The sequence below is a fragment of the Branchiostoma belcheri genome, unplaced genomic scaffold, assembly GCF_001625305.1.
Source record: "Branchiostoma belcheri isolate BF01 breed outbred unplaced genomic scaffold, Haploidv18h27 scaffold14, whole genome shotgun sequence".
Lineage (NCBI taxonomy): Eukaryota > Metazoa > Chordata > Leptocardii > Amphioxiformes > Branchiostomatidae > Branchiostoma > Branchiostoma belcheri.
Window position 1 is genome coordinate 1,955,642 of NW_017802824.1, and position 22,596 is coordinate 1,978,237.

General features: G+C 40.9%; 2 protein-coding genes across 2 annotated transcripts in view; one reads left to right on the top strand and one right to left on the bottom strand.

The window, feature by feature from the left end:
* The window catches only part of LOC109464619, a 13,882-nt gene extending 9,604 nt beyond the window's left edge, over positions 1-4,278 (bottom strand). Inside the window, exon 1 of the mRNA XM_019761632.1 lies at positions 4,154-4,278. The gene's annotated coding sequence lies outside the window, so the exon portion shown is untranslated. The remainder of the gene's footprint in view (positions 1-4,153) is intronic.
* Positions 4,279-5,428: 1,150 nt separating this feature from the next.
* Positions 5,429-22,596, top strand: part of LOC109464624 (protein SON-like) — a 95,711-nt gene continuing 78,543 nt past the window's right edge. Inside the window, exon 1 of the mRNA XM_019761636.1 lies at positions 5,429-5,529. Within this exon, the coding sequence (XP_019617195.1) occupies positions 5,450-5,529 (80 nt within the window). The 5' untranslated portion in view covers positions 5,429-5,449. The remainder of the gene's footprint in view (positions 5,530-22,596) is intronic.

The following is a 22,596-nucleotide window of genomic DNA, read 5'->3' on the forward strand; positions in this document are numbered from 1 at the left end:
ACAGACAGACAGACAGAGACAGACACACACACGCTCACAGACACAGAGAGAGAGAGAGAGACATACAGGCAGACAGAGACAGACAGACAGACACCCCAGAGAGAGAGAGAGAGAGAGTGAGGGAGAGAGAGAGAGAGGGAGAGATGGACCGTCGAGAGAGAGAGAGAGACAGACAGACAGAAAATTGTACAGTGTTTTATCCTACCAAATTGTCGACCATTGCTTACAGGTGGTTTAGTATAAAGCTGCAATTCGTAAGGCAACTATCACGCGTGCATACTTCTGTGGGTGAAGTAAGTAAACTAGACTTGTTGACATGGGAAATCAGTTCATGGTTCCTCTTTTTACACCTTTCAAGGACTTCCCACGGTAATAAACAATGCCTGATATTTGACCATGACGCACGTGAATACGAAGGAACAACTGATTGAAACAAAGCAAACACATACACATAAACACACTCGAGAGAGCGGGGAGACAGAGAGAGAGAGTGGCCGGGGCGAAAGAGGCACAGAGAGGGGGGGGGAGAGACGCACGCACGCACTCAAACAAAGCAAAAAAGATTTATAAACAAACAAACAAACAACCACCATCGTCATCTCGATAAGAACGTCGGAATCGGAATGTAACAAATAACATCTACTGCGGGATCATGAGATGTTAAGACAAGTGAGGACTTACAAACATGTCAAATGTCCGTATAACAACAGCTTTGACCTTACATACCCTAGAGCAGGAAGAGGTACTTAAAAACGTTTGTTACGGAACAAACAGACACATGTAACTACCAACACAGATGAACTTTCATGATAGTAAACAGACACCTGTTTAGCCTTTGTCCTTACAAATACGTCAATGCTATTGGTTACAGGGATGTTATCTTTGTATTGTTGATCCTCTTGCGAAATACAGCCCATAGTTGTTTTCTTGCTTTGGACAATAACAAAATTCAAAGCATTGAACTATAAGGAGAAAATTTGCATCATCACAGACGAGACTCAGCAATAAAAGGGGCATGGTATACGTATATCTTGAGTGATCACCAACTACCACTGTATCCATTTGTTCAGAAAAATATTTATTACAAACATAAAAACGGGAAGTTATCTCTGTTCTCTGCAAAGAAATGAGAGAATACAGATTTTAAAGGCCATAGGTACAAAGTAAATGTCCAAAGTCCAAAGCTGTTATCCAACATAGGATAAAGTATGGACCCGAGACCTAACAATGAAACGGGCATAGTACTAGTATATCTTGAGTGAGCACAAACTACCATTGTATCCATTTGTTCAGAAAAGTACAGACATAAAAATATAAAAACGGGAACTTATCCGTTCTCTGTAAAGAAATAAGAGGATGCATATTTTAAAGTCCATAAGTACAAAATAAAAGTCCAAAGCCATCATCCAAAGTAAGTAAAAGTGTGGACTCAAGTTCTACAACAAGAGTACCAACAATACAAAATTCAACTAGAATTGAACTTTTAGGAGAGAAATTGTAACGTATATCTTGTATGATCACCAACTACCATTGTATCCTTTGTTCACAGAAGTACAAACATAAAAACCGGAACTTATCCGTTCTCTGCAAAGAAATGAGAGAAAGCAAATTTTAAAGTCCACAAGTCGTTGACGTCTAGGTACCCACTCACCATTTTCCTCACTGCTAACGTTCCCCTCAGAACGGCGAAAGTTAAGCTGCAGAGAGTTTGGTGAATAGATAGAGATGATAGAAACCGGCCCCGACCATATGCCACCTGTACATGTGTAAGGTGAGACGAGAGTTTGAGCCAGCCCGTGCCAGGCACCGTACCTATCTTAAGGAGAACGGGGATCTCCATACCCGGGGAAGACCCACAGGTGATCCCATGATGATGACTCAACACTTCAACAGTTCCTCAAACTGCATCTAGTGTGATTCACAGAGTTTTCTTAAAAGATACCTCAATATAAACTCGCTTTACATGTGCCCCAGTTAGCAGTTAGCCTCTTTCGCAGACCAAAAACTCTCCGTAAAACTCTCCCCGGCAAAACTCCCTCGGCGGCACAACCGTCCCTCCCCGGCATAACTCGCGTCGCTCCCCGAAAAAAATTAACACCTCCGCCCCACAAGTCTACGAAGGAGGCTATGCTCCAGTATAGCCCTAAACGATGACGTTCGCGAGAGAAATTTGTCCAAACCCCGTAAACATTATTTGTATTCAGTTTCTCTAGCTCCAAACTGTAGTTTTGTTAAAAGATTCTTCAATATAAACTCGCTGTATACTTGCTCCAGAAGCCCTATCAAACAATAAACTTTGCGAGGAAAGTTTGCGAAAACCCCGTAAACATCATGACTCAAAACTTTTTATTCAGTTCCTCTAGCTCCAAACTATGTTACAGTAGTTTCCTTAATTCAATATAAACTCGCTTTATACTTGCTCCAGAAGCCCTATCAAACAATAAACTTCGCGAGGAAAGTTTGTGAAAACCCCGTAAACATCATGACTCAACACTTATTATTCAGTTCCTCTAGCTCCAAACTGTGTTGCAATCTTCAAAGATTCTTCAATATAAACTCGCTATATACTTGCTCCAGAAGCCCTATTAGACAATATAAACTTCGCGAGAAAGGTTTGTGCAAACCGTAAGCAGTACGTGTGGCCAGAACCCACAGGATTCTTTCCCCAGGCTAACTTTAACAGCCCACAAAATAGACTGGTTTCCGAGGCTAACCTCAACAACCAAAAAGGTCAAACGTTACTTGCTAACAGGTGGTTGCTTACGTGTAGCAAAATGTGGTTCACCGCACTCGGCAAACTTCCTCTTGGCCGGAAAGTATTCATGTTTGTACTTGTACAACGTGCGGAAGTGTCGGATTGAAGTTTTGTAAATGCTTGGTTAACATGAGTTTAAACAATGGTAAAGTGACGATTTTAACAACTCCAATGTGTGATAAAAACTCTTCAGAACATTCTGCCATTGGCGGGCATGCACAAGTTATCTGTATGCTGACTAATCATTGGCAACGTTGACTGAGGCAGGCGCAACCAAGGGACACAAAATAGGGGACGTCCGAGCGCTTTTTCTGCCACGAATTTCCTGTAGCCTCGCTTTGCAGGCATAAAGGAGGGTCTTTTTTTTTTACATATTCCAACATGTAATCACAAGACGTGGTGACGGCACACTCAAGTCTTTTCATCTTATATATTGATGCCGCCACCAATACAGGGGACAATACAATACTATAATTTTCACCTGAGATATCTAGAAGTGAGGAAAGGTGTGTAAAGTGCCTTTGCCAAGAGCACAAGATAGGTGCCATGTCAGTACTCGAACCCGGGACCTCTTGGTTCGGAGTCGAGCGCTCTGTCGATACATGTATACGCCACACGACCCCACTGTGCAAGGCCTGAGGGTCTAGTGCAAGTACCCAGGCCTTTCATTGCTTCTTGGGCGCACCGAACTACCAGAGTTACCAGCTTTAGTCTGCAATGCGGTAAAAATGTCAACACAAAGCGATGCCAATTTCGGGTAATGCCAGTAGTAAACGATGATGAACAGTGGTATGATAATTATGACATTTAACTACGCAAAAATCTATTACGGGCGAGATTGGTGTCTAACAACTTCCTGCAGCGGAAATATATCTAGATCAAATTTGAAAATACCTTCTACTAATCATCTGAGCTAAAGACAGGTAAATCTGGAACAATGCCAACACACACTGACGAAAACAAAGTGGCTTCTTTGCTTCAGGAAGTGCCCGGAACCGCTGAATTACCGGCAGCGGGTTCAGGTATGCCCTTTTGGAGCGATTAGTCCAAAAGAAAACACTCTGAAGTGTACTGATCCTGCCCTGTGGCTGTGGATAAGGATATTGCTTACACCACGTGAAAAAAAAAGTCACCATAGCCACTTATAAGCTAGCCTGTCTGGGTGACAGACTGTTTCCAGGGCCTACACAGGTCAGTTCCTCGGCTCCAGGGCCAGCATGCCCCCAAGGAAATTTCCCGTGACAGTCCCTCGGAGTTAGGCCGTCGCATGTTGGCTATTGAATAACTCTGGGCATGGCGTGCTATGGATCTGCTATCCAGGCTGCACTTATACAGAATGTGTTAATATTTATGTTTAGGTAGAATGTGATCTATAAGGAAATGTTAGTGACAACTCACCTGTTCTGTTGTTCCTCTTTTGTGTATCAACGTTGCTTCAAGGCCACGCGTTCACGGCGTAGTCTCCTGTCAGTCTGAGGATAAGAAAAGTTAATACACGACTGGAGGTCTGATTTAAGTCTTGATTCTGACAGTAAAAACAGACAGGCTTGATGATGTGAGCTTGTATTTCCCACGGTCGTGCAGACTGTGCTTCTGCAGTGCAGCGAACTTTAAAATGAGGAAGTCATACATTGTACCTGTCCGACGCAACTTGTTTTGATCTTTAGTGAACGGGACTTTCCAAGGGGGCACGTGATTGAATGTACAGGTGGGAGTGGGGGCTTACCAGTCAAACTTTTCTGCCGTAAAACTTTTCTGGTTACGAAAATTTTCTGCTTACGAAAGGGGACTTTCCGTAAGTTCTGAAAGCTGAGGCTGGGGCTACGTGCTTTAATACACGGCCGCCCGTACGAACCCGGTGAAGGAAGCGACGGCCAATTCTGCAAGGGGTTGGGGCTGGGGCAATTCAACCGCTCAGTTGTGTCTTTTTGTCCACAAAACATAGTTTCATGGCCAGTTTCATGAAAATAAGAAATATATTTCAACGACCTGTATGGTGTGATTTTTAGTCCCACAGAGAAAGACCTTAGAAACAACTAAAATACCGAAAGGAAAAACCATTGCTGAGTCGGCGTTAATTTGCATGTAACGTTACGGTCTGGACTGGTGTGGACTTTTCAAGACTGATTGCGGTCAAGGGTCACTTATATCGGACTTTAAAGTATAGGGTGCCAACTAAGAAATACAACTTAGACACACAACCAAGAAATGCATTTATCATGTAACTTTTAATAGTTTGCTCAATCCCTCGTTTGTAAAGTGTGTATCAGTAAAGAACAGAATCAATTTGACAAGGAACAAAGCGACGAAAGGAGGAAGGAACGGTGATCGGTGATAGGACATAATTTAGCACAGTGCTTATGCAGCTTTCAATGACGTAAGAATTTTATTCATTTTTGATTGAGAACACTGAACACTCAGTGCACTAAACTATTGCTGGGAAACAAAATATTAGATCCGGGGTCATTCCATTATCGATACTGAGGGGTGTCATCCTACTTCTATGCGTTTATTTTTATCAAAACAAAGGATGGATAATGTCGATCTGACTGTACAAAATTGTTAAAAGTATTGTTCAAGCTATTTAAGGCACAATATTTTATAGAAACTGAAGCATGGACTAGACAGCATTTTCAGCTGGACAACCCCCTCCAGCGTCTATGGAATGTCCGAATTGCCTACGTCACATCCAACATGGCTGCCGACGTGAGTGATATTTTCCGGCGCTTCGTGCAAGAGAAACTTCAGCAAATCGAGCAAGAAAGAGAGAGCAGGTAGGTTCCTTCTGCTCGTAATATCTAGAACTCGCCATCTGCTATCATACCAACATGACGACGTCGCCGTTGCGTGCTTGGTTTTTGTAGGAGCGGGCGAGTTGTGAGGAGCATCCTCTGGCCCAGTGCGTTATTCGTTGCTCCATCGATAAATTATGGTTACTTGGGACGTGCCAAAACTCATGAGGAGTAAAAAGTGGGCCGATCCACAGAATATTAGAACCGCAGCGTGCGTGTGTGTGTGTGGAGATCAACCTTCAGAACGCTGGTTGCGCTTCTATAATGATCACAGTGAGACAGTGTGTGCTTCGGTATATGGTGAGATCGCTTTGTTATTCCTTGGTGCAAGGCGTACTACTACTAGCATGTGTGCTTGTGTAACTGATAGTCATATGATTTGACGCCCAGTTACAAAATGCGAAGTTTCGGGATGCCAGAAATATTGGGTTGTACAATTTCTGGTGTCTCTTTACATTGTTGGGTTGGCACGAAATTCAAGTCTGTAGTGAGTGCATAGGTCGTGGAGAAGGTCACGTAAATCTGAATATGATATTGTGTTCCAATGTCATGTGAAGAAACAAGTATTCTCATGTTTCAGTTTCTGACGTTCTACTTTGACCGTAAATAGAAGCTTATACAGTAGTAATTACCAGTTGTATGTGTGTATGTGTATGTAGGGCTCAATGGATCTAGTTTTCCTACATTGCAAAAATGCAAATTTGTTAAAAAAAATGGTTTTCTTAATCAAGTTAATGCCCATGGTCATGATAATGATCATTCTGGCATACTCATTTTCACCCGAGCGAAGTGAGGAAAGTCGTGCCTTTCCCAAGGGCACAAGGTAAATATGACTTGGCAGGATTTGAACCCTGGACCTCTTGGTTCCGAGCTGTATAGTGTATGCTGTGCCGTTACACCGCACGACCCCAGCAATTGTCAGCATTAAGGAAAACTGCAAATATCAATTTACTGGTAGCATAAGCTACACATGTACTATGCCTTCCATATGGCTAAAGCTAGACCCAAAGCTTTGAGCTAGACCGGTATCCGGTATCTGTATATGTATGGTACAGTACAACCTATGTGGTGTTCCCCATTATACTATTCCCTTCCATATTACAACCTTATCAGCAATTTCATGTGTAGATACAGTTATCAAAATGTTATTACAACTAGCAGGTGGGTATTTCAAGCCTTGGAATGTGTCATTGAAAATGTACTTAAATTTTTATGTTTTTCTGTACACTTGTGTGTCTGTTCATATTAAAGATATGTTGCAATGTAAAGATACGTACATTACACAACGTCAATGTGCTTCACTGATTGTACAGTGTGCATGGAGGGTCAACATCATCAGTTTTGGTCATTGATTAAATCAATATAGTATGTAACAAAATTAAAGTTGTTTCCAATCTTGGTGTTAGCCTGGGTGCCATCCAATTTGTAACGGCAACCCCGAAACCCCGGAAAAATTTTGCTGTTACAAATCGGATGGCACCCAGGCTATCTTGGTGTTAGAATGAAATCAAAGGCTGATGGCAGACATCCTTGTCACAATGTCAGTTGATTTGAAATTGCCACTGCTGGGTTGGGTGCTGCTGTCAATCAATTTTAGCTGCTAAGAGGAGGTCTGAATTCCCTTGGGGACTGAGAAAAAGGTAGCTGCTGGCTGGGGAAGACATATCATACAGTAATTGTGATATCAGCCATCCTCTACTAGTAAGTCATATAGCATTAATTAAGCACGTCGGCAGAACGTACTGCACCTGCGCGAAAACCGTAATGTATTGTACATAGCATTTCGGCAGAATTGTCTCATATAAGGTTGTATTCGCTCATATAAGGTTAGCATTTCGACAGTAGTTTCCAAATGTTATGTCAGAAAGAATATCCTCTGCAACAGGCAAAATTCTGATGCAACGTTGACCAAAAACCCAACGAAAAACGAGTAAATACGGGGTTCTGCGCAGGCACAGTACGTTCTGCCGACATGCTCATTAATTACTGGTATAAACATGGCATCTTGATTATGGTTTCACCACAAAGTGGTGAAGACATATTGTGTTCCCTCATGTTTCTTCTCCTTCTCCTTCTCCTCCTGCCATTTCTTTAAATGGATTCATCTCTGCCATTTTCCGGCCAAATAACACGAAATTTGGCATGAAGGTAGAGTGGGCAAACACCCTGACGCGTTTTTTTCATTTTTTTGAAAAATTGTTTTATTTGGGTTTTTTGGCCATTTTCAGGCAAAAAATATACATTTTGAGATCTGGTTCCCAGGTACTAAAACCAAATGACCTGAAATTTGGTATGGGGATACCTTGGACATATGTCTACAAAAAGTCATTCAAGCTTTTGACATACACTACTTTATAATTGGGAAAAATAAGGCTTTTTGGCTATTTTCGGACCAAAAATGTACATTTTTGGCTCCTGTGCCCTAATATTAAATCTGAATGACCTGAAATTTGGTATGGGGATACCTTGGACACATGTCCAAAGAATGTCATTCTCGATTTTGACATACACCACTTTAAAGTTATGTAAAATAGGGCTTTTTGGCTATTTCCGGCATTGGAAGGTTCCATTGCTGCATGGGGGTGTAGACTATTGGCAGCCATCGTAGGATAGATCCATTTTCGGTATGGGGGATGTGGTGAAGCCATCTGCTGCATTTGCTCTCAAGCAAATGTCGGCCTTTCTAGTTTAATGTCTGAAATTGTCAGCAGTCATTTTGAACATTAGTACTTGTAGATAATTGCTAGAGGTTTGGAATCACAGATTTCTTGCTTTGGTAAATTTTATGCTCCTGAGTCCTGTATTGGCTGAGAAGGTATTTAGCGGTACATAGACCAAAGATTTGTAATTTGACATAATGCTGAAGTCAACGTGCAAAATTGCTGGTTGCCCAGTTGCCCCGGGCAACCAAATTTTACTTGGGGCAACCAATTTTTGAACCTAGGTAGCCCAGTGTGCTACCTGAATTTTAAGAATGCCCCCAAATCATGCCCACTTGGCTTGCACTACTGTATCCGGCAGATGCTTTTTAATTTTAGATATTAATGGCTATTACTAGTATCAGTGAACTAACTGCTGTTAGAAATATTGTCAAAGGCTTATGTATGTAACATTACTTAATTTGAGGAAAGTAGTAGCTTATAGGTGGGGCAACCTAAAATTCTGATGGGCAACCTAATTTTTGCCTTATTTTACCTACTGGGCAACCTGATTCAAAGAAGTATTTTGTACACTGTGTTGTAATAGGAAGAGTAATTAAGTGGCCTTGGAAGTTAAGCCACCATAAAGTTCAGTTGCCCAGGCACGCAAACTTTAAAGGGGAGTAGGGGGAAATCAACCCTCCCACAGACGGACTCACCTGGCCAATTATTCGTCCCTTTTTTGGTGAATTCTGCTATCTGTACTCCCATAGGAAGGCCTGGGGGAGGCTACTGTACTGTTGCATTCTTCCCTTTTTTGGCAAATTCTACCACTAGTTTGTCATTCTGTATGTCCATATGAAGGCTTGGTGGAGGCTACCGTATTGTTGCATTCTTCCCTTTTTTGGCAAATTCTACTATCTGTAACCCCGTAGGAAGGCCCAGTGGAGGCTAGCGTATTGTTCCAAAGTCAGTAACACAGATTGAAAATTCATTGAGTGGCACAAATCAGCAGGATAAGTGCACAAGCCAAGTTTTAGTCCCTGATACCACAACGACTCACTACCACTTTGATTTGCATTGGGGGATGTTGAATTATATATGTATCTTTTTCACATCAACTACAATTACTGTCAACAGGCCATAAATCATTGCATTGCCGTCTGGGATGTGTAGGGATTGAGCTTGTCAAAACGCATTTTGGTCGAGCCAAATTGTCTGGATCAGTGATCAGCTCGTGTTCATGTATGTACACGATGCATAGTAATATACCAGTAGACGTAGGGTGTGAATTGGCATGTCGCTGCAGTACCGATACATTCTGCAAGGTTTTTGACTCATACATGTATTGCTTATACTGTTTGAATTATTTCCCTCAGTTCCCTCACACATGTAACTCCCTCACTAAAGAGGTATCATATCCGTATTAAAAGAGAGCGCAATTCATAGTAATTTTTCACACTGCATGAAAAGGTCATTGAATATGTGGTGTTATAGCTTGTCCTTGGCTATGAATAGCATTGGTTACAGGGATTACTTTTACAGAGCTCTGGAGGGTGTGTGGTAATGTCCAGATTAGCATGGAGTCCCTACTGTTAATGACCCTTTATTGGGCCTTTAAAACTTGACACGTAAGCCACAAAAGCGTTGTGCGTGGTCAGTGGAAAGCACCCATCCATGCCATAAACAACTGTTGTTAAGAGTGCCGTTTTATTACCCTTACAATTCGGTAACGGTGGTCAGGTGGCCAGAGAATGCTGATGGAATACATGCCACTTACAATCGCAATATCCATTTTTACACAATATAAGCTGCTGCCAGCTGTGAAGGGAAGGTTATGAAGGCATTTGTCAGACACTAATGAGCCATGGGCCATCCTCTGGACTGACATGCCCAGCCTTTATGACTCAACTTTGTCAAACTTTGACTTCTGTTGCGATCGTTCAGGTGCATATGAAATAGTGTCAGAGCTTTTACACAGTACATAGTTGACGTTTTTTACAATCAAATGTTGAAAATTGTTACTAAGTAATAACTCTGATCCTTTAGCGTCCTTTTATTGATGTCCTAGTATTTCATACCTGAAAGAAATATTGTATTCAGCATACAGATTCGTAATAGAGATATAAATTTGCCAAACAGCATGAGTATGTGTGCATCCAGGTCTTGAAATATGAGTGCAGGTAACTTTGAAAATTACCTGCACCAGACAAATTTTAGCTGTACCAGAAGTTAGAAAGCATGGATCACAATACAAACTGTTCAAAAATGGTGGGCATTGTTTCTTTTATACTTCATAGGTGGTGACAGTCAATGACAGTCAAATAAAAATCACATGCCCATGTCACACCCTGCCCATGTCACCGATCTTGTGCCCTTGGGAAAGGCACTTTACACGGCTTTCCTCACTTCACTCAGGTGGAAATGAGTACCTAGCTTCGGCTAGGGACGTCCCTCGGATAGGACGTTAAATGGAGGTCCCGTGTGTGGGAGAGCCACACCCCATGCACGTTAAAGAACCCACCGCACTTATCGAAAAGAGTAGGGGATCTTCCCGGTGTGAGTGGTTCAAAAACCTTACAGTCCGGTCTTACGCAGCTTGTACATGTACGCACATGTACAAAACTGGTGTGTTACGCCTAAAGGCGGTTTACCGGTTATGCGAAACAAACAAAACAAACAACAAACAAACATACATGGACCAGTGCAGGTTAGGTGCAGGTAGACATCAGAAATACCTGCACAGTCCCAATTTTACCTGCATATACCCAGTACATGTACATGGACCAGTGCATGTTTAATTGTTAGGTGCAGGTAGACATCAGAAATACTTGCACAGTCCCAATTTTACCTGCCTATACCCAGTACATGGACCAGTGCAGGTTAGGTGCAGGTAGACATCAGAAATACACAGCTCCAATTTTACCTGCACTAACTTGCATATACCCAGTACATGGACCAGTGCAGGTTAGGTGCAGGTAGACATAAAAAATACCTGCATTGCTCCAGTTTTACCTGCACTAACCAGCGTATACCCAGTACATGGACCAGTGCAGGTTTGGTGCAGGTAGACATCAGAAATACCTCCAATTTTACCTGCACTAACCTGCATATGCAGGTGGTACAATGTATATCGAGCCCTTGCATCTGATCTCCATTGTTTGTTAAGCTAGGAATGTACACTACAGTCAAGGTGCATGCAATATTATATTGTGGACAGCCAAGCAAAACTTGTTGATGGTCATTTTAACTCCATGAATTTAAACCAGGCAGTTGTGGGGAGTTCTGCCTTCAGAAGCATTCCACAAATGTCACCGAAAAGGTCAGCCAGGATTTTCTGCAGAAAGCTGAGTTGAATTTTCGCTCCCAGTGCTCTATCATATCTGTCAGCTGCAGGGAGTTCTGTAATATCCTGCGGCAGAAGGGGGATATTCAGTCAGGTCTTGTATTCATCTGGATCTGATGAAAAACTTCATATCCTCCTGGAAATGTCAGTGCTAGAAATACCCACCTGCTGTCTGCATTTTGCAGAGACATTTTCAATAATGCACTTTTGTAGAAAGAAAAATTAAGCAACCTGCAATTCTGCAGACTGATAAAAATCAGACTTAGGGTTCAATGGTGTCATCTTTTGTGTTCACTACTAACTTTCTAATATACAAGTAATTTTGCATGGGACTTTTTCAAATTCCTTGTAAAATATTTGGCAATATGCAGTTGTGTATAGGTCCAGACTTGTAAATGTATACTGTAATTCACTTTATGTTCACTGTAGCAAAAGTTTAGGTCTCACGGAACTATATATTCACAGTGCCGACAGGTGCAGGAAAGAGAAAGTCCAGGAATTATTTGTTAACTGTAATGATAAGTTCACGGTACAGAAGTGACAATGAAAACAGTGAACATAAAAAAAATATAAAAAAAACGTGAAAAAATAAGGAATTACAGTACATTGTACTAGTATTTTGCAGAACGTATTTTAAAATTGCAGAACACTGAGAAAAAGTATTTCTCCCACTGCATATTCTATTCATGGTCGTGCTCATAAACTCCTTTTTCTGGACATTAAGTCTCGGTAGTAAAAAACTGTATCTTTCCTTATATTTTCCCATTAATAATTAGAAGTATTGATTCTGTAAAGAAATAGCACAGTTCTTTAATTTGGAGAACATCAGCTGCACTTGAAGATCAATGACTGAGATAAAAAGAGAGAGATTGGCGACCAAAAACTTGTTATAGACCCACACATCACTCTGAAGGTCAAGTGCTGTCAAGATTGTTATAAGATGGCTGTAAGTTGGAGTATTGATTAAGTATAAGCCATATGGTGGTGTATGGAAAGCAAATAAAATCCTGCTGGAAATAAACTTTATTACGTTTGGGGTTTATCTGATGATACAATATAGCTGCTTTGGAGGTCATAATGAGTTGTTGTAACTTGCATGTATATAACAAAACAGTAGAGCTGGTACAGAATCGAATAAGAATCAGATCGAAACATTTACAAGTAATCAGATTTACAGTACCGTTCGCATTATAGCTACCCAGGTACATGTACACCGTTACTAACGGGTTAGAAGTTTGTTAGCAAATGTTTAGATTTTCGTTAGCAAGTGGTTAGATTTTCATTAGGAAATCGTTAGAAAATCATCAGAAATTATTTGTAACGCGTTAACGTTTGCGTTAATGTGAAAGGGTCGGATTTCATGTTTGTTTTGCGCGCCGACAAGACAATAGCAATTTGCCACCTCCTGAGGCATCCGCTTTTGTTGCGATGTTGCCCCTTGAAAAATAACAGTACCAGAGGCAAGTGGACATGTAATTCATAAAATAACTCTGTGGTTTATCCATGTGTTGACTGTGCGAAGCAAATTGTGTTATCTTTTAATGCTATTCTATAGTTATTTCTAGCAGAAAATTACGTTGTGCATCCTACCAATATGAATCAAACTGTTTTGATTTGTGCATCAAGAACAGGACCAAAGAGTGTGTGATTGGTGATTGTCTACCTGCAGTGTATACCTAAGGCCACACTGATTTAATTTATGGATGACATCCGCACACCCACATCGATTTTCGTCTGTTCTGCAAAAAATAGGTGTCATCCTCCATATTCCATGGTAGCTAGCGACAATAGGGAGCCAGCAGTAATTACAGAGGATGCAGACGCTCCACGGAACTTAAGAACAGTCACTGTGGTGACTCATAAATGCCGCAAAAGATCAGCATGTTTGTCATAAAAGTCACAATGTACAATGCAAATTCACAATAACAACTTTGTATTCCTGTGGTTTACCGTTTAGCAGCATTTTTTGCCTGGATTTTTTATTCGCCCGCGCACACTAGTTTTTGGGTCTTTAGAAGATATATCAGTATCAGTGTAGTAGGGCAACAGTATCAGTGTAGTAGGGCAACAGTATCCGTGTAGTAGGGTAACAGTATCAGTGTAGTAGGGTAACAGTACCAGTGTAGTAGGCCAACAGTATCAGTGTAGTAGGCCAACAGTATCAGTGTAGTAGGCCAACAGTATCAGTGTAGTAGGCCAACAGTATAACTATCAGTGTAGTAGGGCAACAGTATCAGTGTAGTAGTTGTTGTTGTTGGCATCCTTTCGTCTCGAAAGACGATGGAATGTGCGCTGTGGATCAGGATGTCTACACCCTCAGTGTAGTAGTAGGGAAACAGTATCAGTGTAGTAGGGCAACAGTATCAGATGTAGTGTACAACAATGTAGTAGGGCAACAGTATCAGTGTATTAGGGCAACAGTATCAGAAGAATCAGGACTGTGGGACCATCTGTCTGACCTGCTCATCAAGAACATGTACACGTCTACAGCTAGGGCTATTTGACCTGGATTCCACTTATCTCTTCTGTTACAGCAGCACATGTCTGATGCAGATGACCCTAAGCCTTACTTGCCTCAAGTGGGCTGTCACAGTGACTGAGTCACACATACATGTATGCACGTACCCAATCTTCCTTACATTTGTACAAACACAGTTTGACCGCAGAATGTAAATGTTGTGATTCCGGATTAATAGAGCACGAAATGTGGTTTTTATCCTACATCTGTGATTGTGCACATCTTAACTTTTGATTGTACATGACTACATGTCTTAAACTGCACTTTATCTTCAGATCAAGTTCATGTACTGCACATGTCGCAACCTTGTTAATTTGCTATGAAAGTACAATTTAGATACGGTTAAAAGCATTCAGTCAGCTAAAAAAAAGAGTATGGAGAATAACTGGCAACAATAGGGAGCTGGCAGTGACAATGGAGGATGGCACCAAGCTAGAATACAGGTAACATATCATAGAATGTATCAGTCGTTTGAAAAATAGTGGTCAACATTTTGTGTACCTGTATATCAATACATGTAGCCATAGTCATTTGCAACTGTACATACATGTATATGTTAGAATTACACATGTATTAATGTTTTTCCTTAAAAAAAGCCATCTTCATACATGTACATTGTACATGTACCAGCACAATGACTTAGGTGTATGATACATCGCGTATCCTACTCCCCCCCCCCCAAAAAAAAAAATTGCTGCCCCACAAGACTGCGAAGATTTCTACCAAAAAAGTATCTTTCAGCCGACAAAGCAAGTAGAAATGAAATTAGCCCGGAAGTGCTGAGATCTATCTTTTGCCCTCCGGTGTGTATTGCAGCCCAAATGGAATATTTAACCTATGCAGCGACTTGCCCCAGCTTATGTATAACGCACGTGGCTGGAATTTTCTCTAAGTTGCTGCCTTATAAATAACTCCAAGGTTACTACTATATAGTGTGCTTTCAGTACACAATATGTCCATATCATATTAAGTACATGTGTGTCGATGCAGAGTGAGAAATTTGAACTGCAACATTTTAAAAGTACATGTGCGTAAGAGGTGGCAAGGTGGTCTTGTGGCTATATAATGGTTGTGTCCTTGGGAAAGGCACTTTGCACCTATTTTGGAATGTGCTCTTGGATGTGACGTAAAGCTGGAGGTTCCGTGTTTGAGGAGAGCCACACTTCTTGTACTTGCTCACTCAAGCACGTTAAAGACCCTACCACACTTACAATTTCATGTATATATACAATGTATTGAAAAGCATGCCCATGGCAAGGATTTTGAATGATGATTGGGGTTCTTCCCACTGTATCTGTATAGCCGGTATAACCGCCTTTCGGTGTAACACACCAGCTTCGCAGGCACGCGGCGCGGCGGCAGCTGGCTACATTACACCGATCGACTTGTTACACCTAACCCTTGAACTTCTAACTCTAGACATTGTTTAAAGCTGTCTAATGACAATGCCCCTACTGTACTTGGTGACAGTGAATTCCACTCTGCGATGTCTCCACACTGTCTGAGGGACCAGCAAGTGCCAAAGGTGCGAGGTTCATAGGGGGATCCCAGGGTATGCTCCCCTGAGAAATTTTGAAAATTGAACCCTCTGAAATGGTGTTTCCTGCATTTTTGAGAGGATTTCAAAGGAAAAATCAGACATAACTTTTTATTCAATGACAAGTGAGTCAGTTTTTCTATGATTCTAGCCCCGCTGTTGATAGGAATCAGTCCATCTTTTAAAGGAAAAACTTGGACCTTAAGATAAAAAATGGACCTTTGAACCTTGTGGGGGGTTGGCTTAGTGGTGCATACCTAAACCCACATTTAGGTTCAGGTCCGGATTCAAGTCCAGAGGTTTAGGTTCAGTTCCAGACTTGTAAGTCCGGACCTAAACCCATGGCATATACAAAATTGCATGTTGACAACCTTGCAATGTTGTCTGGGTGAAACTTTGGCCACAAAACATGGAGGCCGGTACTTGACGATGCCCGATGGCAATGTTTTCTTTATTTTGCAGCAAAGATTTTGCAATCTACGGAAGGTTTTTGGTGGTTTGGAAAGAAAAGGGGTATGTGAAATGGTCTTTTATGGTAATAAGTTCGGACTCGGTTCTTGACTGTTAGTTTTTTTTGGACTTGAACCTAAACATTCTTACAAGTCCGGATCCAAGTCCAGTGAACCGGTATGCAGCACTAGGTTGGCTACGAAAAGAAAAAGCGTGGCACGAAAAAAGTAGGGTCCTTCCAGGTGTGATTGGTGATTTGGTAAGTCTTGTACTGTACACTGTGTTTCTTCACAAAGTTTAGCTGCGCTGAGTGCACTCAAGCAATCGGGGAAACTTTGTGTAACTAAGTAATAACTCATGTACCTGTGTCCGTCATTAGCCATATAAAGTTGAGAGAAGGGTTCCCTTGCAAACTGGGATTACCACAAGTATAAAGGTTCAGATCAATACCTCTGCTGGCTCACCCCTCCCATATCTGTGGTGTGGTGTTTGCTGGGTTCTTAATGCCTGCCTGCTTTCCTGCGTGTTTCGCCTGCAGATATGAGCACGGTGCGGATCAACCAATCTCCTGATCTACTCGCAGATTAACCTCTAACAAGCTGGGGGCATGTACGCATGCAAGATTTGTCACCAAGCAGATCCTAGCTCTTATGTCAGTCTAAGTGGTGTTTCTAGCCAGTGCAGGAATTTTTCTTCTGTTAAATCAATTTTGTTCGACATGTCATGTTGTGTGTCGAAGGGGACAACCCTAGTGGCATGCTCCCTCTGGAAAATTTTGAAATCTTGACCCTCTGAAATGCTATTTCCTACATATTGAATTGAGGGGTAAGTTTTGCTGGTAGACTAAGCTTAGTTTAATAACATTTCTTTCTATATCTTTACACATCAATATTTGTCCATCAAAGATGACGGGTTGGGAAATATTTTTGTCCGACATGAGCAGCAAAATTCTGTCAACTCAAATGATGGAAACTAACATTTTAATTTTTTTCTCCGTTTGTGCCATTTTCTTTCAGTTCAAATTTCAAATGTACTTTTGACTGTACTGATTGAATTAATCAAAATCTGTTATCATGTAGAATTCTGATAGTCAGAAAAAAAAGTTAGCATCCCAACAGTAAAGTAAATGCTAGTCGAATAAACCTTGCTTTCTGCTAAAAGTTGGCATTTGCCAATGTGTTAGTATAGGCATTTGTTAATCTTATCATGATCCTGTAGTTGGAATACCGGTATGTTACTTGCCATCCCTAACATTATTATCCACCAGTATAGCAACAAGGGAAATGAAGGAAACTTGCAGTGACTCGTAACAGCCCTGATCACAATGATGAGTATATAAAAGTATAACTCACTATTAGTCACTGTGTACCATATGGTCAAAGTACACTTCCATAAGGTCATCCACTAACACTCAGTAAGGGCATTGCAAATCAGACTTAGATGAAGTTTTTACCTACAAGTGGGCATAATTTCTGACTCGGTACCAGGTAATTTGCCCTGACGAATGGCCCTTTATTGGTAAAACATTGCACCTTGTAGGCCGGTGCAGCCGGTAGCAGGTGTGGAAAATCCATTCCTACTTCCACTGTATTGATTAACCACCTTTATGGGCCCCCAGATTACTTCCCCCGTTGCCGGCGTATTTGTTCAATAATGTTGCTTAGCGGAAGGCTCTCAATCTGCCGACCTCCCCCGATGACAGTATATGGGTACTCAGAAGGACGATAGTTAGGAGGATGGAAGTTGGCCAACTGAGCAGCAGGACTTTGTAATTGTAAGGTGGAACATTGTCAAACATGTCATGTTGATGTTGTTTTTGCTACATTGCTTCTTCTTTTCCAAACCCAAAAGGTCAGTGACCTGAACCAGACTGTCTGTTACCATGGTAACTAGTGTTGAGTTCCCGTCTGCCTTCCAACTAATTAGTAGAATACAACAACAATACTACATCATATTGTTTTTGCTACGTTTCCTCTTCTTTTCCAAACCAAAAAGGTCAATGACCTGAACCAGATTGTCTGTTACCATGGTAACTTAGTGTTGGGTTCCCATCTACCTTCCTTTATACTGATTAGTTTCCTACTTATAACTAGGTGACTGTTAATAAAATTGTATAAAAAGTGTCAATGACCTGAACCAGATTGTCTGTTACCATGGTAACAAGTGTTGGGTTCCCGTCTGCCTTCCTACTGATTAGTTTCCTACTTATTCCTAGGTGACTGTTAATAAAAGTGTATTTTACCATGAATTAGTTACTACAAAGCTTTGTGGTATGCAGTGCTGCAGCTGAGGCCAAAAGCTTTTAACTGGTTTTGAATTGTTAATACATTAATGGTAGTACCTATCTTTCTAATCATAACTGTGGGTAATGGTGCAGAATCTGGATATATGATACTATCTCTGAATATCAATCACCATCTGGCAATAAAGAGATGCAGATACATATTATATGATCATCCATTTTTGCCTAATTTGACAGTTATCGATTCCACTGAATCAGAATCTGAATCCACACTACAGTACATAGTAGCAATTTTTTGTATTCTGTTTACAAATGTATTTACCTGTACTAAAAAACCTGTACCTATTCAATCAGGGCTCGAAATACTTTTTTGTGCAGACCTGCACTGGTGCAGGTAACATTGAAAATTACCTGTACCGGACAAGTTTTACCTGCACCGCTGAGAATTTAGAAGGTATGGATCATACTAGAACAAGCAAACAAACAAACAAACAAACAAACAAACAAACAAACAAACAAACCGGGTTATCACAGTCAATGCGGCAAACAAAAGTCCACATACACCTAAATGTAAACCCAGTACATGGGCTGGTGCAGGTAATGTGCAGGTAGACATCAAAAATACCCACACAGGTCCAACTTTACCCGTACTAACCTGCATACGCAGGTGGTATTTAGAGCCCTGATTCAAAAAACATTACATTCATAAGTAGCAAAAGTTAGTACGCACTGTTGCACGGAAGTCAGCGAAGCAACTAACTTTTATTGTGTTACGAAACATTGATTGATCCGAGCAGCAGAGCGGCAGAACTTTTCAGGTGAAATACATGTATGGGATTCCCCCTGACGGCAGAAGGTCAAAAGATCCCGTTTAAATCATCCTTGAAGGTGACTTATGCACCACTATGTGCACGCTGTCCTTTTATGGCATTTCCACCCAGAACGCTATCTATGCCTGGCGGAAACTCTTGATCTTGTGCCGAAAACTCCTACCACAGGGCTTGAAATGCATTTTTGGGAATAGGTGCACTCGGGTTCACCCAAGTCCTACTTACAGATCTTACTGATCCTCTTCTGAGCTTGAATTCGAAATGGGAGCTAACTTCAAAATTTTAAACAAGTACATGTACAACAACAAATATTTTGTTCCAACACAACGTGTTGACGTCACACTTCAAAGAAGCCACACACGGGACATGCTTCACTGGGTCAGTCTACTGAGGAAGATCAGAGTGACTGGTCAAAAGCTCTAGGTGAGAGAATTTTTTGTGTTGGAACAAAAGTTTTAACTTTAAACATATAACTACACAGATGAACTTTCATGATAACAAAGATTTTATTATTTTTCTGACACTTTGATGCCATGAATATCCTGTATACTATCATATATCTGATAGTATAAAAATACCTACAAAAATATTTTGGTGCACTGGTGCAAAGAATAGAAAACAATTGGGTGCACAGCTCCAAATTTGGGTGCTCTAATAAGGTGCACATGCACCCAGTATTTCAAGCCCTGCGAAAACTCTTACCTTTCTGACAAAGAGTAGTTTCACACGATATCACGTGACACACGGTTGCCATTTTTGCCCGAAGATCTAAGGCACAGATTTGTCATTGTCAAAAATATCTTTGCAGCGCTGGATTTTGTATCCCCCGCAATTGTCATAGTAGTAGAGATGGCGAAGAAACGCTAAACCCTCCGAGAGACGTTATATCTTATTCTTGCAGTTATTTATGATGTCACCTTGAAAAAGTGACAAAAAAGTTATGAGGTTTAGGCAAATGAAAGACAGATTAGGTTTTACACAAGCCAGCTTCAGAAGAACTCTCCGATACAGTTTTTGTATTTATAGATTTATATAAATTATAAATTATAATATTGTGCACGAGGAAAGAATTTTTTTAGAAAACAACTACATCAGGCCTGTGGGATGTGTGCCTGACTAACAAAAGAAGAGCTGACATTCTGATGTTGATTATTTTTCTATTGTCCCAAAAATGTCCTTAAGTGTCTTTTTAGTTGTCCCGGCCTAAATTTTAGTGGTCAGTCAGGCCATTTGACCACTTTTAATTTCGAGCCCTGCTACATGTACATGTACATACAATTGTATTGCTCATCTCTCTACACCTAGCTGTTGTGGTTTTGAACTGATGAAATGTATGAGCCACATAACAGGTATTACCTTTTCAAAGACTTGTAACATATAGCCAGGATCCTGGTCCTTTATACTTTCTGGCCTCTCATACTGTAGCACTGAAAACCCCATAGCATTAAAGCTTCGGTATCATATCTCGTGTATTACCCTACAGTTGTGACCGCTGACTATATATTATTGTCACACGTGCCTTTTATTATTCAACGATCAAAGTTATCGGAACTGCGTCCTATCTTGGGCTCTTTTCTTAATCTTTTTGTACATTTGTATTCCACAAGATGAGTGGCTTCTTTACAAGAACAAAGGGGACAATGTGCTTTGAATCTGTGCTAGAAGCTTATAAAAGAGTTTTCTGTTCTTTTGTCTTAGACCTGATGTATACGCGGGCAAAAATCTGGCATATGATTATGAAAACTGTGTATGCATGCGAAGGTACGAAAACTGCACATTGAATTTTTTCTGTGTGTAAATTGTCCTACGACAAGAACGTACGTTCAGATCATATGTTACCTTGAGGGCTTGCGGAGAATCTGAATGTAAGACCCTGTTCATACCAGACTTATATTCAGCGGTTTCAACCGGTTTTTCAAAAACCGGTTTTTATTTAACCTGGTGTGAACGCAAATTAACCGGTTTTTTAAGGGTTTAAATCCGATTTTGAAAAACCACCTAGGGAGGTGGTTTTTGAGGGGTTTTTCCACCGAAAAACCTGGTCTGAACGCAAAGGGTTTATTGAACCGGTTTTTGCGTCATAATTCCGGGGTCACGGGGTCAGCATCCTGGCCGTGTGTAACCTGCAAGCTTTTTTGATCGCTCTGTTTAGACCGTTTCCACTGTTTCTCCACGGTTTTTCTTCATTTTGCGATGGAATCAGCAAACGCAACCTGGTCGGCAAACGGGACGCTCCTGATACTTAGGTTTGGAGAGCAGGAGTCGCCAAATTTGAAAAAGCTAGGGGGGGGGGCGAGTGCTCTACCGAAACAAAAATGTTGGAGGAGGCTGATTTCTTGAAGATAAAGGATCAGTGCCGCACTAAGGTAAAAAAACAAACTGAAGACGGCATACAAGCAAGAAGGCCAAGGACAACAATCAGAAGAGCGGGAGGAATGGTTATTCAAACTGCAGTCATGGCCGATTAATTGGATATTCACCGGACAGGATTTTTACAAAACCGGTTATCTAAAGTCTGGTATGAACGCTAAGGGTTTTAGCCGGGTTTTTTAAAAACCGGTTGAAACCGCTAAATATAAGTCTGGTATGAACAGAGTCTAATACATTGTTGCTGTACGTCAAAGGAGGCCATTTTACTTGCAAGAAAAATTTGAATTGTGCAGTTTTTGTACCGTCAGGTATTTGTCTTCGTGTATAATCATCTTAGTGGCTGCCTATAGTTACAAGTAATGATAATTATGTATTATGTACAGTCAAGATCATTTATTGGAATTATGAAGCAAGTTTAAACTGTAAATTTACAAATTTAACACAAAGCATTGGACTTTTTTTATAAGGACTTCTGCCAACACGGATGAAGTTTCAAGATATTAAGATTTATTGGCATTATTGTCACATTTACAGGCTCTGATTGCTCACTTCAGTAAGTTAGACATGGCCTGCTATTTTTTGTTACTGTGCAGTTTCTATCCTTTGCTGTCTTTATGACCCCCAAAATCTTCTAACTTATCTAAATACTACATCTAGTAGGAAATTAAACATTAAATCCAATTATAGTTAAAAATGTTGGCAGTAAATTTGTTTCTAATTCAGGTGAGGCCCTCATGAATGTGCACCATGATGTTTTATCCCTGCACTAATAGGTACATGTATGTGATAAATGCAGTTCATAGCCTACTTAATGGTAATTAGATACAAATGGCAATGTCCAATTCCTAGAGTGGAGCACAGACACAAATCTGCAGCTGATCATGACTGGAATCACTGACTTGTCCCAAGTGATTTCACAACGAAGTGGCCGTGTCCTTGATATATTTATGTTTACCGAAGGAAAACATACCGTTTTTGCTCAGTTTCTTCCTCTTTTTCTTCTCCAAAGAAAGAAAAAGAATAGCTCAGTTTCTTCCTCTTCTTCTTCTCCAAAGAAAGCAGGTCAATGACCTGAACCAGCCGTCTGTCACCGTGGTAACTATAGTGTTGGGTTACA